This window comes from Propithecus coquereli, unplaced genomic scaffold (assembly GCF_000956105.1).
Source record: "Propithecus coquereli isolate 6110/MARCELLA unplaced genomic scaffold, Pcoq_1.0 Scaffold34, whole genome shotgun sequence".
Taxonomy (NCBI): domain Eukaryota; kingdom Metazoa; phylum Chordata; class Mammalia; order Primates; family Indriidae; genus Propithecus; species Propithecus coquereli.
In genome coordinates this window covers 10,348,774-10,364,143 of record NW_012149063.1, presented here as the reverse complement: position 1 = coordinate 10,364,143, position 15,370 = coordinate 10,348,774, and the positions used below count along the sequence as shown (strand labels likewise).

The 15,370-nt window shown below is 39.0% G+C and overlaps 1 protein-coding gene across 1 annotated transcript in view; it reads left to right on the top strand.

Moving 5' to 3' along the window:
• PDE11A (phosphodiesterase 11A) overlaps nt 1-15,370 on the top strand; it is a 369,842-nt gene that overhangs the window by 275,518 nt on the left and 78,954 nt on the right. Inside the window, exons 11-12 of the mRNA XM_012650811.1 lie at nt 1,518-1,664; nt 1,920-2,027. Of these exons, the coding sequence (XP_012506265.1) occupies nt 1,518-1,664; nt 1,920-2,027 (255 nt within the window). The remainder of the gene's footprint in view (nt 1-1,517; nt 1,665-1,919; nt 2,028-15,370) is intronic.

Genomic DNA, 15,370 nt, shown 5'->3' with positions numbered 1-15,370 from the left:
ATTTTTATACTAAGTCAAAAAATAAAATTTCAAGCATCTTACTTTGCAAAATACAAAAAAAAAAAAAATCTAGATTATTTGAAAGTGGTTGATTGCCTCTGGATAAGGTAAAATTTTGATACTAGAAGAGTTCTGCTAGTGTGTGTGTGTGTGTGTGTGTGTGTGTGTGTGTGTGTAAAAATAGCCTTGTAGATCTAATTTTCTTAAAACTATTTGCATTTATAGCTTGGATTTAAAAATATTTTTAAAGTTCCTGGCCCCATGGTGGACAATTTCCACCACCATGTTCAAATTTCACAAGCCTTGCCTTTTTAATTCCAAACAGCTAGAATCTACAAACATGTTAACATATTAAAATGATTTACTAAAGGATAAGATGATTAATTTTTAATGAAAATAAAAAATCTTCAGAATAGAAGTTGAATTTTCCTGGAATTTATTTGTTTTTTCATTGTTCTTCCGTATCATAGGGAATAACTGATGGTTGGATTTTAGCCTACAGATATAAACTCCTATAGAGGGCATACAGTTGGGAAGGAAGGATTGATTATGTAGTGTCTGGAATGCTCAGAGTGGCCAGAGTTGGATTTAATTGCTCAGCCAAAGTAGTTCCAGGGCATAAATTACTCCCAGGGTAATTTATACCCAGTGAATAGACTAAGAATATGAATACAGAACGGTCTCTGATAACCTGAAAACATAAAAGTGACTCCCCTTATCAAAAGTGGCCCAAAGGATATGGTAAACCCAATGAAATCAGTATAAAAATGATTTCCAAAGATTTTTTTTTTCCTCCCTTTAGGTTTGTGTAGGGCGACTGATTGACAGCTAGCTAACAGAGTTTTTAAAACCCTGAATATGTATGACCAGTAGTGTAATTGCGTTGTGATGTTTATACAGAATGAAGCTAAACAAGGTAGCAAAACTTATCCCTTCAATGAAACATGTGCTTATTATGCTAACCCTCCAAACATCTCTATTTTATTAAGACAACATATTTCACACCAGAGATGTGCTGTCTGATCCCTTCTATCCTTCTGAGTATACAGAACACATGTGTAACAAAGAACCTGTGCAAGCTACAGGATATAAGGATACAAGAAGCAAGGCAACATGGTGCATTCCCATCTCCTTCTGAATAGCAGCAATTAAAATTCACAGCTGCTGGCTGCCCAGATGTTTCTTGCATTTAGTGCTCTGTAATATGCATCAGAATATATTGTATGATTGCGATTTCTGTAAACTAGACAGTTCTGTATTCTAAATTCTGCAGACTAGATCCAGTGTGTATATTTTATCTTCGGATTAGTTTTCCACCCCCTCCCCCCTTCATTTGCTTAGGGCATTTGCAGTTCAGAAACAAAAGACATTTACAGCTCAGAGTTTAGCTATATGAGGGTGTAAGTACAGGTCAGGCCTGATTTATGTTGCCCTTCTGATAAGCAGGGGAAGAGAGCAGGATGGGGGTTTGGGAAAGCTGGTGAACTTGGCTTGACTTATGTCTTTTGCTTTTGTAGGCAGCCAACATCCCTCTGGTGTCAGAACTCGCCATTGATGACATTCATTTTGATGACTTTTCTCTCGATGTTGATGCCATGATCACGGCTGCTCTCCGGATGTTCATGGAGCTGGGGATGGTACAGAAATTTAAAATCGACTATGAGGTAAGATCTTCTGTCTTGGGTGACCCAAGAAGTGTGCCGCGGACAGCGTGTTAGCCACTCTGAACCACAGGTTTCCCAAATACAAAACGCAGATGATAATCACTTTCCCGCGCATCTCATGAGATGACCGTGAGAATCAGACGAGATGTTTGTGGAAGGTCATTGAGGGTTACTCAGATGCCAGACGTCGTTTGGATAATGGGCCACTGGAGATACGTACAACTGCCTGACACAACCTCTCCCCTCCCATTTCAGACACTGTGTAGATGGCTTTTGACGGTGAGGAAAAACTACCGAATGGTTCTGTACCACAACTGGAGACACGCCTTCAATGTGTGCCAGCTGATGTTTGCCATGTTAACCGTAAGTGTGTGCAGTGATGGTGGAAGGCCATCTTTCCTTTGTGCAAGCCCACAGGCCTTCTCCTTTATGCTTCCATCTTTCTGAAAAAGCTCCAGGTGGTTATTTTATGTCAGAACTCGCCTGCCCAGGTTGCGGGAGTACACATGTGACAACAATGTCTGAGCTTTAAAGCTGTAAAGTCACTGACACCTCGGAGCAGGTGCAGTCTTGGAATGACGACTCGAGCCTCTTTTCCATGTCTATCTTGGTAAGCTGGTTCTTTTACCAAAGAAACGCTCGGATTTTCAAAGGAATCTTTTCACAGAGGAAATGGAGCTGAGTAACAGAACAAAGAGATCACTGGATGTGACTCTCCCGGGTGGTGGAAAGCAGAAAGGGGGAGGCGTGACCATAACCCACAGGAACACAAAGTCCTGAGAGAGTGCGTATTGAGAGAATCCCTGGGGAGGCCAAGGGGGTAGGAAGGGGCAGGAGTGAATGCCGTCGGGCTTCAGGGGCTCCCTAGGCATAAAATCTCTGCACCAGGGTCTGTAACCCAGTAACGGTGGCCAGTCTGCTTCATGGAGACATCTAGGGCAGCTGGCCAGAGGTAAACCTTGGAATTTAATCTGAAAGCAAATGTTTGTGGCCAAGATGGAAACTGAAACAAAACCCTCTATTTATCCCCATTTGCTGGCAAGAAGAAAGGCTTGTTTTGGCCTTATTTCCACTACATTGTTAAGCTAGCATCAAGTAAAATGTTTTCTGGGATAAGCTTGTTGGTTTCCTTTGCCTCATAGTTATATATACATACATTTGTATGTGTATGTATGTGTGAGTGTTTATAAATATATTTACCATGCAATAAAACAGAATGTGAGTTTTGCATTCTCACAATATAAATACAAATACCTTACCTTCTTGCACCCAGATTGAAATTTAAACACAAAATTGGGGGACTTCAAATAAAATGCATTTTCCTTTTGTCCGAATGAACAAAGACTCTTCTGCTTCTTCCCTGTGAAAATCTCTGTTTCATTCTCTGCCTATTAAAATGTTACTCATCCTTTAAGGCATTGATCTAATGCCACTTTTTCTACAAAGTATTCTCCTTCCTCCCAAAGCATCAATAATTACTTCTTTCTCTGCGCTGTATCTAGTACAACATATCTTTCTTTCTACTGTGTATTTTAAGTTACAAATCTCTCATTCTCCTATAGAGTAAGCTGCCTGAGGGAAGAGATCCTTTTTTATTCTTTCAGCAGCATTCACTCACTTGCTCAATGACTGTTTCTTGAGGGTCCCACCAGCACCTTTCACTCTGTCATGCATTTAGTAGGTTTTCAACAAATGCACATTGGATTGGCGTGAGCACAAATGTGCATATTGCATAAGAAGATGGGACCAAAATGTCTTTTATACTCGAGGACTTGGGGTTTGGGTCCTCAACTGTTTAAGGAACAGACAGACTGGCCTGAAAAAAATTGGACTGGCCCCATCCTTCTGTTGCATCCACCATCAGAGCAGGGAGGCAGTCGAGTGAGAAAGTGGGAAGGGAAGATGCTTTAACCATAAGGCTTAATTGCTCAAGGGCCAATATTGCTTGGGTGGGGGGAAAAACACTTTCATTTTGCTTTTCCATATCATATCTCAGTAGACGAGGAATAATTTTCTGTGTGCAGAGTTCACGTATCTGGCTCACAGAGGACATTCAATAAAGGAAATTATTAACTGATTGTTTCTGGAGAACCTCTGGATCTATGGTGAATTGCCAAAACAAGTAAGCAGGAACCTTGTTTGATAAAGGAGAAAGGAGCGGCCATGCCATTGTGAGTTAGAGATGTCAAGCCCACAGAGACATATTTTTATGATGAGCCTTAAAATAGTTGAGATGGGGGAATCTGGCAAGAGCAGCAGAATCAGGGTGGACACTTAGGACACCCAGCTTTCATCAGTGAATATTGGCATGATTTGGCAATCTTGATCCTTTTCAAGAAACTGAAGAAAGTAGAACTCTAACTATGTCACCACAACGGGGACGTTCATACCATCAGAATATTTCCAGGTTGCGTTTGTTTTTACAAGTATGCTCAGCAATCTTGAGGAATATTGCTGTTGGAGAAGGTTTTGGGGTTTTTTTTTTTTTTTTTTTTGCATTCCTACTAACACAAAAAGAGGCTATTTCATTGTTCTCTGAGTAGAGGGTAGAGGGGATTGCAAAACAAAAACATGACTTCGGAAAGAATATGTTAGCATATGTAGGTTTTCTCCCTCACATTGAATTGAGTAGCCACATCTAGAAAAGATATTATCTTCTGCTCATTAAATGTTGTTGAACTTGACTGAGGGATACAATACGTTAAAAATGTCAAGTTTTGTTTGTCCCTAACACAAGCAAGTACCTTCTCCAACTTGACCGTGGTCAATCTGGTTTATCAGAATTTTTTAATTGAGAAAATAATTATATAATTACAAAGATTACTTGATAAGTATAAATAAAAATGAATTTAATTCACTCTTCAATTCTAATCTCTGAAATATGTCCTCTGCCTATGGCAAAATGATACCGTCCTTATTTCCATGAATGGATATGAATGTTTCGGGCACTCGCGAAGACTTTTAGTGTCTTTCACTGTTTTGAGGTCATCAGTGATGCTAATTCCAGTCAAGTTATCTCATATTTCCTTTCTATGTGTTGAATTAGAGCCAAAATTTTCTATTAATCTGGAAAAAAAGAAATTCACTGTCCACCTGCCACTGCCTTCGGCCTGGGTCACAAAGCTAAGGCGGCATGGAGTATGTGTGCCAAATTTTCCTCTAGATGGCGCTCCAAGGCAAAGTTTCCCAGCCAGTTGCCAGAAATGAGGGGAAAAAAAAACTTACAAACCTTTCTTGAAAGTGCTTCTTTTCTTCCAGCCCAGTAGATACCGAAGCACACACCCCACCACAAAATAAATGCTTTTCTTGAAATAGACAGTATGTCTATTTTAAGCCAGTCTTCCTGAATAGAACCTCTCCTGTCAGGATAGGCCTGTTTTATGACTGCCTCCTTGCACACCGTGCTGTGAACATGAATAATGCAGTGTTCTCTATGTGACCTTAAATCTGAAATTGTGTATTTTCCTAAGACCGTTGTCTCTGGGAATGGGAAGATACATAGTTGTGTGTCACTGCTCAGCAAATTTTGGCACCATGTACAACAGGACAAGCAAATTATAAATATATGCCCCAGCTTCCTAACCTTTAACCCTAAAACCATTTCATACACGGAAAATAAACTTCTTGACTCAGCACTGTGTTTTGCAGAAGTATTCAGGCTCATGTCTAAGGTAACAAAAAAATTAAAAAAACATTAAACTACTTTGTAGGACAGGCAATTTCATATAAAATGGTGGACATTTAAGTTCACCAGGAGCTCTGTTAATGACTTATTAATTTGTTTCATGTCTCCAGCCTGAAATTTCACATTTCTAAAACGAAAGCTTCAATGTCATCCTTTGCTTTTAAAGAGATATTTAGATAGCTAAAATTACAAAACACGTTGAATTCCTTTCATAAATACAGTTTGTAGTGCTAGTTACCATTTGTGGTTAAAATGAGCAATAAAAACCTGCAGATCAATGATGATTATACAAATTATCTTTGTTGATAGAAGTTTGTAGAATAAATATTCCATCAAGCACATGCATAATGGAAGATGATGGACATATTTCTATTCACGATATAGACCAGATATTTGAAGTGACCGTGCTTTTGTTTGTATTCTGTAAAATAAAAGGCATGTAGTGGTGCCAAGCTTGCAGATACATTTTTCGGTTTTATAAATGAGGTATGGGCTCTGACAGATCTTCCAAGGGGGAAAAAAAAAGGTTTCCTTAAGAGTCAGTATTCTTTACTATCCTATAAATGTACTCATTAGCACTTTGGGCCATGCCCTGCATCCTGTAGGGGCTCAATAAAGATTAATTGAATGAGTGAATTTGGTTTAGGGTAATATTACTCAAGGAACCATGTTGCTCAGTGTCCAGTTTCAAAAAAAAACTATAAAATGATGAACAACTATCACTGCTCGAAATCTTGTTCTTTCTTCATATCACAGTAAGGTTCAGCTAGGGTTCATACAGAATATTATGATCTTGCAGAATTCACTGGATATGAAAAGAGAAGAGCACATGATCACATTAAAATTTACGGTGGTGCTGGCAGCGTGGCGCTGGTGGGGAATTGCAGTTAAACACTAATAATAACCAAGTATCACAGCAAACACATTGACACCGCCTGACATTTACTGGGGGCTTCTTAAATCTTAATGTGCAGGTAGTGTGTTTAAATCCATATTTGTGTTGTCAACAAGGTTATTTTCACAGATAAGGCAAGCCGTTTTATTGATAATTCAAACTAGAGAGCAGAAGGGATGTTTAGGGAGAAAATCCATCCTATTCACCAGCTTGAGGATAATGCACAGTCTGCTGGCTGCAGTTTCCAGGAAATCCTTGATTTTTGAGGTAGAAAGAGGAGATCTTAGAAGCACAATTGTAACTGTCCCCCACCCTCTCCCACAAGGACAAAATCAATTGAATTTTTAAGTAAAGTATTTTTACTCAATAACCAGAATCCTAATATCAACAGAAATCAAATTCCTTTATTGATTGTAACATTGGCAGTTTCGAAGAGAAAGATCTAGATGTTTTGTTCTATAACTGACTATAATAAAGTAATAAACAGTAATCATATTTGTAATCATCAAACATCATTTTTACATTGCATTTCCTTATCAATAAAAGTAGTAACTAGTTACATTTATTTAATACTTGAAAATAAATGGCAGCATTATCCTAACAATACAATAAAATGTGCATGTTATAAAAGCCAATTCTTTAATCTTCATATAGCTAACTTATAATATGGCAAATTTTTAATTTAGGAAAAGAATGATTTTTGATATTTTTGCAGAATAGCAGCACTGAACATTATAAATTAACTAGGGAGCTAATCAATTTGAATACTATGTTTAAATTACATTTAAGACCTCTGTCTTTTAATCATTTAAGAAGGTTTCTATTTTTATTCTCTCTGCCTACATCTCAGAGCCCCAATTAGGCACTCCATGCTTCTAGCTGACATTCCCTTTATCCACGCTTATTTTATAAAAGAAAAAAGGCAAAGCCGCACATAATTAAGAACGTGGTGTGCTAATAACCAAACATACAGTTGGGCAGAAGGATAATCCAATCCATTTCCTCTCACAGGAGAGTAACCTCCATAACTCACTTTAAGCACTGCCATTCATGAGTTATGGGTCATTCCCTTTCTAGTGAAAATAAATTCTCCTGCACCATCAGCCAGAGCTGGGTATTTTTCTTAGGACATGTAAATTGTAAAAGTGTATGAACATAACCATGTCCGGCGTTACAGGTAAAGTATAAGCTCTTGCTCATGGACACAGGCTTGTAAGGAAATGTATGTGGTTTCGAGGCTGGGGCTGCCTAGTTACAATATAGGATTTTTGATTAAAGTGAATTTATTCTTGAGATTTTTATGGTGTTGGTAAACTGCTTAATCTGTCGCTTTGTGTTTTATGATGCCAGCCAAATCCTCCAGGTCAGGGAGACCCAGCAGCAGAGCCGCAGTCGTTTATCACAGCCTCCATTTTCCACGGTGTATGGCTTCGTCGTGGCACTTTCTTAGGACTGAAGCCTGCCACCTAAGGGTGTTAAGTTGGGAGCTTTAAAATTTTTAATTTTTCATGGGTTGCATGTTTAATTTTGGCTCAATGATGGCTAATAAAAATTGGGGTAAACTTTGAAGAAGCCTCATATTCTTGAAATTCATTGACCTGGCCTCTGTGGGGCTTTGAGAGATCTGTCTTTCTGCACAATTAATGTGCACCAAGTGATCTGCTTCATTTTCTGTGCTCACAAACCATATGTTATATGCAGCTCACTAGTAATTTATCATAAATAAAATATAAATTATATTTTTAAGGATGGACAAAACACACTGTCCTTGTCCTCAAAAAAATCATAAAGCACATCTATCCTTAGCATTGAAAGCTAAATCCTTAAGAATCCGATACTCTTTTTCTTTTGTTTTTTTCCAAATGTAGTATATGTGCTACATACTTTCAGCTATGTTTATTTATTATGTAATTGAAGCAGAATCCCCATCTTCTCAAGTCTTATTAAGGTATTTAGTATGAAATTTTCCTTATACCATTTGTATATCTTTTTGTACATTTTATGAAAATATAAGAGCAGAAATATATTGATCAATTTTTATTTGACCGCATCATGACTTCTTGAGAATGAAATAAAGAGTATCGACAAATGCCAGAGGTTTGCTTTAAAACATGCTAGCAAACAAACAGAACACTGCATGTGAAGAAACAGATGAAACAAGATAGGCAAAACATGGATTCCTGTTGAAGTTAGGCAGTGATTACATTGGGTTCACTATAATATTCTATTTTTTCTTATGTTTTTAACCTTCCAAAATAAAGATCTTTTAAATTATGGTAAAAAGTAGGTTAAAAATTAAGCCTTGGAAGTGGTTAAAATATAATAAAATATATAATAATAATATTATATAAAATTAATACAAAATTTTTAATTCATGCATCAAACATCTACTCAACACATATAATTATACCAGATGTACCATTAAGTTCTGTTGCCTTGCTTGTCTGAGACTTACATGGACAAGCATTTGCAACATTATTTGAGGTTAAGAGTCAACACATGCCCAAAACATGACTTAGGTTTTATGATTTGATAGTAAGTACCTTCAGAAGCTTCTGGTTGTGAAAGAAAGTCATTAAAGTACAGACTGTAAGGTCTTTCCAACTCTGAGCTTGGTAAGGAAAGGATCATTTAGACCTAAATCAATATTTAATTAATGCCAAATCAATATTTGGCTTACATTCATCTTGAAAAGAAAGAGAAGCAAATTCAATCAAAACTATCCCGCTTTCATGGATAATGAGATAAACTATAATCGGTTTGTGGTATTGCGTGCTCAGGAAAAGGAGACATGTAAACATGTCGGTACTGGATGGTGATTCCCTATCAGCTAAAAAGATTCTGGTCTCTGAACCTCAAAATGAGGCTGAGGTTCCTGCTTTTCAACTCAGCAGACTCAAATATTGGCAGACAAACAGTATTGTAAACGCCAAGGCAGTATGACCACTAAATCTATAGTGGATGCTATAGCTTGTCCAATAGGGTTTTTTTTTTTATCTCCCTCAATACAGAACTGTGGTTGAATACCTGTTCTTCAACTGTGTTTCTGTTACACACTATCTCTGGTTGGCAAAGGTAGGATCCTTTCTTAAGAGCAGAAGGACATCAAGTGACATCAAGTAGTATAAATGAACTCGTAAGCACTCCTGGTAGGCAACTGAAATCTGCTTCCACCCTAAACCTTGAGAAAGTCCTCCGCCCAATATCATTCATTGCCTAGGAGCATATCAAATAGTTTGATACCCAGTAGCCTGCCCCTAGGATTTATATGTTGAGAGGTTGCCATTCCATCTCAAAGCAAACAAAGCAGGGTCCCAAAAAGAAGCATTCTGGGCTTGCTGCAAATGCACCTGGAGCCCAAACATTCTCTGAAAAGCCAGATCCACTATGACTAGGGTATGTGCTGAATTGGGAAGTGATTGAAGGCACCCTTCCTGTAGAACCATCAGTCCCTGTTAGGAGATGTAAGTTTCACAAACTGACTCTTCATGTTAAGGATGGCCTAGCGGAGCTGGACCTGCCACCAACGTTGCAACTGGGGGCATTTTTTCTTAGAAGACATGAGCACCTTGTATGTAGCATTTACAATGAAACTTTCAAGAAGCACTTTTTGGCTGAAATAAATTTGATTTTAATGATATACCAAAGGCCCCAGACAGTGACCCTGCAATACTGTATGTATCAGACATTTTAAAAATACCAGAAATTAAATTCTTCTTCTGTGAATGCTGCCTTTCAGCCCCAAGCTCAAAGGGCCTCCAAATTCAAGCCTTCTATAGATCAGTTAAGATAAGATGACAGATTGGGGATATGGTGTGCGGATTCTTCTAGAGGAGGCACTTCCTTCAGAAACCATGCCTTCCAAAACTCTTGGAATGGTCTGAGGAGTACTCTTTGCTCTTCTTGTCCAGAAGAGAGAGAAAGATGAAGGGGAGAAAGAAAGACTCTCCAAAACCTGACCATGCTGTCCCTCAACCTTAGCCAATCCACGCAGGGCTCTGCTGCAGGGCCTGGATGTCAGCATTCACAGAGGAGCATTTGGAGCCCAGCACCTTCCGATTGGGATGTCTGCAACCATTAGGAATTTCCAGGACATCATGGGATTCCCGCCCTTTTATTTCCATCTGCCAGATCTCAGAATCGACAGCATGAACTCATCAGGAAATCTGTCATCACTCATAACTCTGATGGTCTGGTTCAAAAAGAAAGGTGAGGGCAGAGTTTGTGGCATCGCTTTCTCAGATTCCTGTGCCAGGGCTGCACACATGACAGAGGCATGCAGTCCATGACGCACCCTCTCCAGAAACTTAGCAGGAGTGGCTGGCCGTTTCTACCATTACTCTCTTCCATGAAGCCCAGCCAATGTTGCGCTGGTTTCTCATGAGAAAAGGGCACTCTGTGGCACGGTGCTGGCTGGCTCGAGGTGTGACCAGATAATGTGTGCTGTGAGGACCAGGATCATGCCGTCTTCTTCACTGCTCTGCTCCTGGTGCCTGGAAAGGAGTAAATACTTAATAAATATTTGTTCAATGAATAAATGAACGGACACATTTCAGAATATCACCATTTTATTTCAAAGTAGGACAGTTTGATGAAGTATATCTTTATTCTTAAACCAAAAAAGAATTCACAAATACACACATATAGTATTAGTATATACATTCTAATGAGTAAATGTTCTTTATGGAAATTTTGGACACAAAGGAAAAATTTTAAATCAACTGTAATCCCACTTCTGATAACATTTTGATGTACATACTGACAATCTTTTTCCTTTGCATATATTTAGACATTTTATAAAGTTGGGATATTACAAACTATTGTACCTTTCTTTTCTCTCTAATCTTTGTGTGTAAAGCACTGTATATTCTCAGGCACATCTGTATGTACCAGAGCCATGTTTAGGCTAAAGGTGCCCAGTGGCTCTGCAATATCAACATCTTACTATTCAAGAATAAGGTCCTTCATGAAATAAAGCACACACCAAGTGATTCTTTAAAGCCTTACTGTCTAACACTCTATCATCATAAGAGTATCTAAAAGCTGCACAACTACACCCACACCTCACCGTAGAGGCTGTATAGCACAGTTAGTAAGAACATAGACTCAGGAACCAGGTTACCTGGGCTCTAATCCCACCTCTTCCACTTTGTAGCCTTGTAATCTAGTGCCTCAATATCCTCATCTATAAAATGGGAAGATAAGGATAGTGTCTACCTCAGAGGGTTCATGCAAGGATTAAATGAGCTAATGAATTTGAAATATTTAGAAAAATGTCAGGCATATATTAAGCACTGTAAAAGCTAACTATTGTTGCTAGTATCCCAAGCATCTTCTCAAATACACCAATTGCTTGATGGCTAATAGACATTTAATAACATTTGTTAAATGAATGAATGCTCTATAGCACCATCTAATGTTGATATTATATCTGTTGTTTTTACACCTTTTTGGATTCAACAGAGCCACAAAGCAAGTCATTTTTCTCTGGCCATGATATTCCTCCAATCATTAGTAATATCACACAGGATCAGCTTTAAAATGAGAGCAATTCTGGCTGGTTTAAATTTTACTCTGGATAATGACAGAAATTACTGGGTAGTCAAGGGGACCCTGAGAATCAACGTTACTGTTTGGGTCCTTTGGAGTTCTAGTTCTTACATGCTGCCTTAGCTGTGGGTGGGCTTGCCCCAGCGTACATCTCAGCTCAGTGAAGGACGATCACTGCAGGCCTGCTCAGAGGCCGTCACATGGCTTCTCTGGAGAGAGTGAGGTGTGAAATAGGTCTGCATGCCTTGGCTGTCTCTTTGCTTAGATATATTGCATCCACTGCTTACATTTCTGATATAAACCGTGAGGGAATACAAGTGACAAGATATATTAACATAAAGGTCAATAAAACCCATGATTATTGGGTCAAAAACAGAAGACATAATTTTATTTGAAAATAAAAGAATAAACTATAGTCAAAAATCGGAAAAATATGTTAAAATATACTTCCTGCTGCTTCTCTGTTTGCTCTTGAAAGTATATGGTCTTCAGCAGGTGGTTGACTCTTTCTGCTCGACATGGGCAAGTGTAGGTCTGAATGGCTCGGACTGGAAGGAAGATGGATGAGGGTGGGGGAGGGGCAGAAGGACACTTAGTGGCAGGTGGGCATTTTTCAGGCCTGATGACTTTCAGAAACCATTTACCAGGCAGCTTTAAATCACAGTCAAGAGATAGGTGCTGCTTCAGTAACGCAGGTATCACAGTCGAGGGAGGTAAATATGTTTTGTGCGACTGTGCGTGTCTGCTGTGCTTCGGGGATTCTTCCCTCTGAGGTTCCAGAGTTGGGCTCCATGGTTTTAAATATCGTTAAGATTATTAAATAATTCGAGGAAGAGAGTCAATGGCTTCCATTGAATTCTCACAAGTATCCATGATACAAATAGTTTAAGAGCCAGCTGCTGAATTTCCAAGGGTGGAGGAAAGGTGGCTGTGTAAAAAATATAAGCAAAATCTGTTCCATCCGATTATACGATGGCTGATAACTGAGGGCTTACAAATGATTTGGGATTTTGATCTTGAATCTATTGGATGGTATTTGGTTTTAACTTCTATTAACAATTAAATTTCTCATCAAATTACCTTCTTTTAGCATTATCCCTCTTCTCACTGTTCTGATTCATCAGCCAGTTCTATTCAATAGCATTTTCATGGGCAAAATCTCTCTAAATTTCAGCTCAGTGCCGTTGTTGTTTACAACACTTATTTCTACAGTATCACAGATAATTATTTCGTACTTGGTAGACTTTCAAGATTTACTTAGTATTAGCAAGATCAAGCCCAACTAAGCTGACTTACACTTCTAAAATGATAGAGATGACAGAAAAAGACATTTATACCCTCTTCTCCTTTCAAAAATCACCCCAAAATAACAAGGAGAACAAGAAATGTGCACAATTCCACCTTTCATGGACCCATAACATAGGAAAGCAAAAAAGGGTAGGAGGATGGTTCATAACTTAGGAGAAAAGGGCAAGGTCCAACCCAAGTGCTGTCAGGGGGAGAGTGGGGGAAGGGTACACATGGGAAACAATGTCCCTCCAGAACTTATCAAGGCTCAGGAACTAGAGGCCTCAGGTACCACCAATAGGGGGTGAGGTAGAATGAGGGAGTGATTAAAACAGTGGGTGCCCAATTCTCCATGCCCTCTCCATGTAGTCAGAGGGCTACTCTTAGCCCACCTCTGCAGTAACCAGAGTTACGTGCTGGAGAAACTGAATCACAGACCTGGGGAGACCAGCAAAAGTAAAGTTAGGGTGGGGTGCACTCTGAAAATAGGAGGATTAAGAGAAAGCCTACCTCCTCATAGCTGGGAAGCTACAGTTCTCTTTTCTCAGAATGGCAACACATGTGTTTACACCATTCCCGTGCAATAGATTAGAAAGTCTAGAGAAAATAAGTTTAGATCCTTACATGTGGGGATCCCCAGCAGAAGACCAGCTGGCCACCCAATCACCTGGGGTACGGCCCTGCAATCTGCAGGCACCACCCACATGCACTGGTGCGTGGCGAACTTTGTAGTGCTTTACTCTCAAATATGAATAGGCTACCAAAGATTATCAGACACTTGAGGGAAACCACCAAACACAGAGAAAAGAAGTTCAGAGGAAACAGGCAATTCAAGGAACAGAAGGAAATTTCAGAAGAATCATAATTAGTATCTTCAGAAAGATAAGAACAGACAATGTATCCATGGGAGAAGAATAGCATGCTATTAGAAAAGGAGTAGCAAATGCTTATAAAAATAAGTAGAAGTGCTTATAAAACAAAATATTTCTTACTCACAGAAAGTAAGAGGAAAAGTCTATATGGGAAATGGGAAAGAAGAGATGAGAAAATCAATACAAGAAGTACAGCATCCAACCAAATGGAGTCTGATTCAAATAGGACAGAAAAAAATATTGAATAGAAAATTATAAAAAAAAATTAAAAGAACATTGTACTGAAGAAGTTGAACCTCCAGATTAGGCTTACCATGCAAATTGAATGAAAAAAAAATTCCAAAACAAAGCATATGTTTGTGAAATTGCTGAACACCAGGGATACAGAGGAGATTCTAAAAGAAAGAAAATCAAACAACATTCAAAGTATTAGGAATGACAAAGATACATTCTTCTAAAAGCAACTTTGGAAGCTAGAACACAATAGAACAGTCCTTCAAAATTCTGAGTGAAAATGTTCCAAACTAGAATTGTTAGGCAAGCTAACAATTGGGTATTAGAATAGAGTAAGACTTTTTTTCAGTCATGCAAAGCCTCAAAAACAACGAACTCCCCCAGTGTTAAAAAATGAACACCAAGGCATGGGGTGTAGGAGATAAGAGATCAGCCTCGGGAGGGGAGAGAGGAACTCCTTGAATAATGGTGAGGGAGGCACAGGAAGGAGTCACAGGGGGGAGGCACAACCTGCACAGACAGAGAATCTGGACCAACGAGCAGCATCAGGCTACAGGAGGGGGTCCCCAGGACACAAGGATCTAAAAACAAGCTATGAAGTTTGGACCTTCTTCAACATTGTTTTGAGAGACATTTTAGCACAGTTGTGTAGAGTGTGACAAGACTTAGGTATTTCAAAGAAATCCTAACTCCAAGAAATGAAAAACTGTGCGTAAGAAAGGAAACAATCACTGAATACTAGTTGGCTCAGCAGCAAATAGTATTTAGAGGGTGGTATCAGGATCCACGGTGGATCACACTGGGAGTGTGAGCGCATAGTGTAGGTGAACTTAAACTCTCACCTGCCGCTAGACATCATCGGTGTTTAGGGCAGATTCTGGCCAAAGTGGGAGCCTGCCCCTCTCTGCCTTGCACTAGCTGTGAGCCCTTTGGCATATGACTTAGCCTCTCAGTTTTCTCATCTATAACTGGGGATAATAACAGTTCCTACTTAACAGGACTGCTATGAGAATTCAACTCAACAGTTGTAAAGCTCTTAGGACAATGTATTTGTACAAAAGAAGGATGATTTGAGTACTTGGTGAATAACCAAGTGCTAATATGTGCATGCTGCATAGAATTGTGGGAGAAAACCTACCAATTTAGGTAAAAAAAAGAAAAAAATAGAAAATGGTTTCCTTTG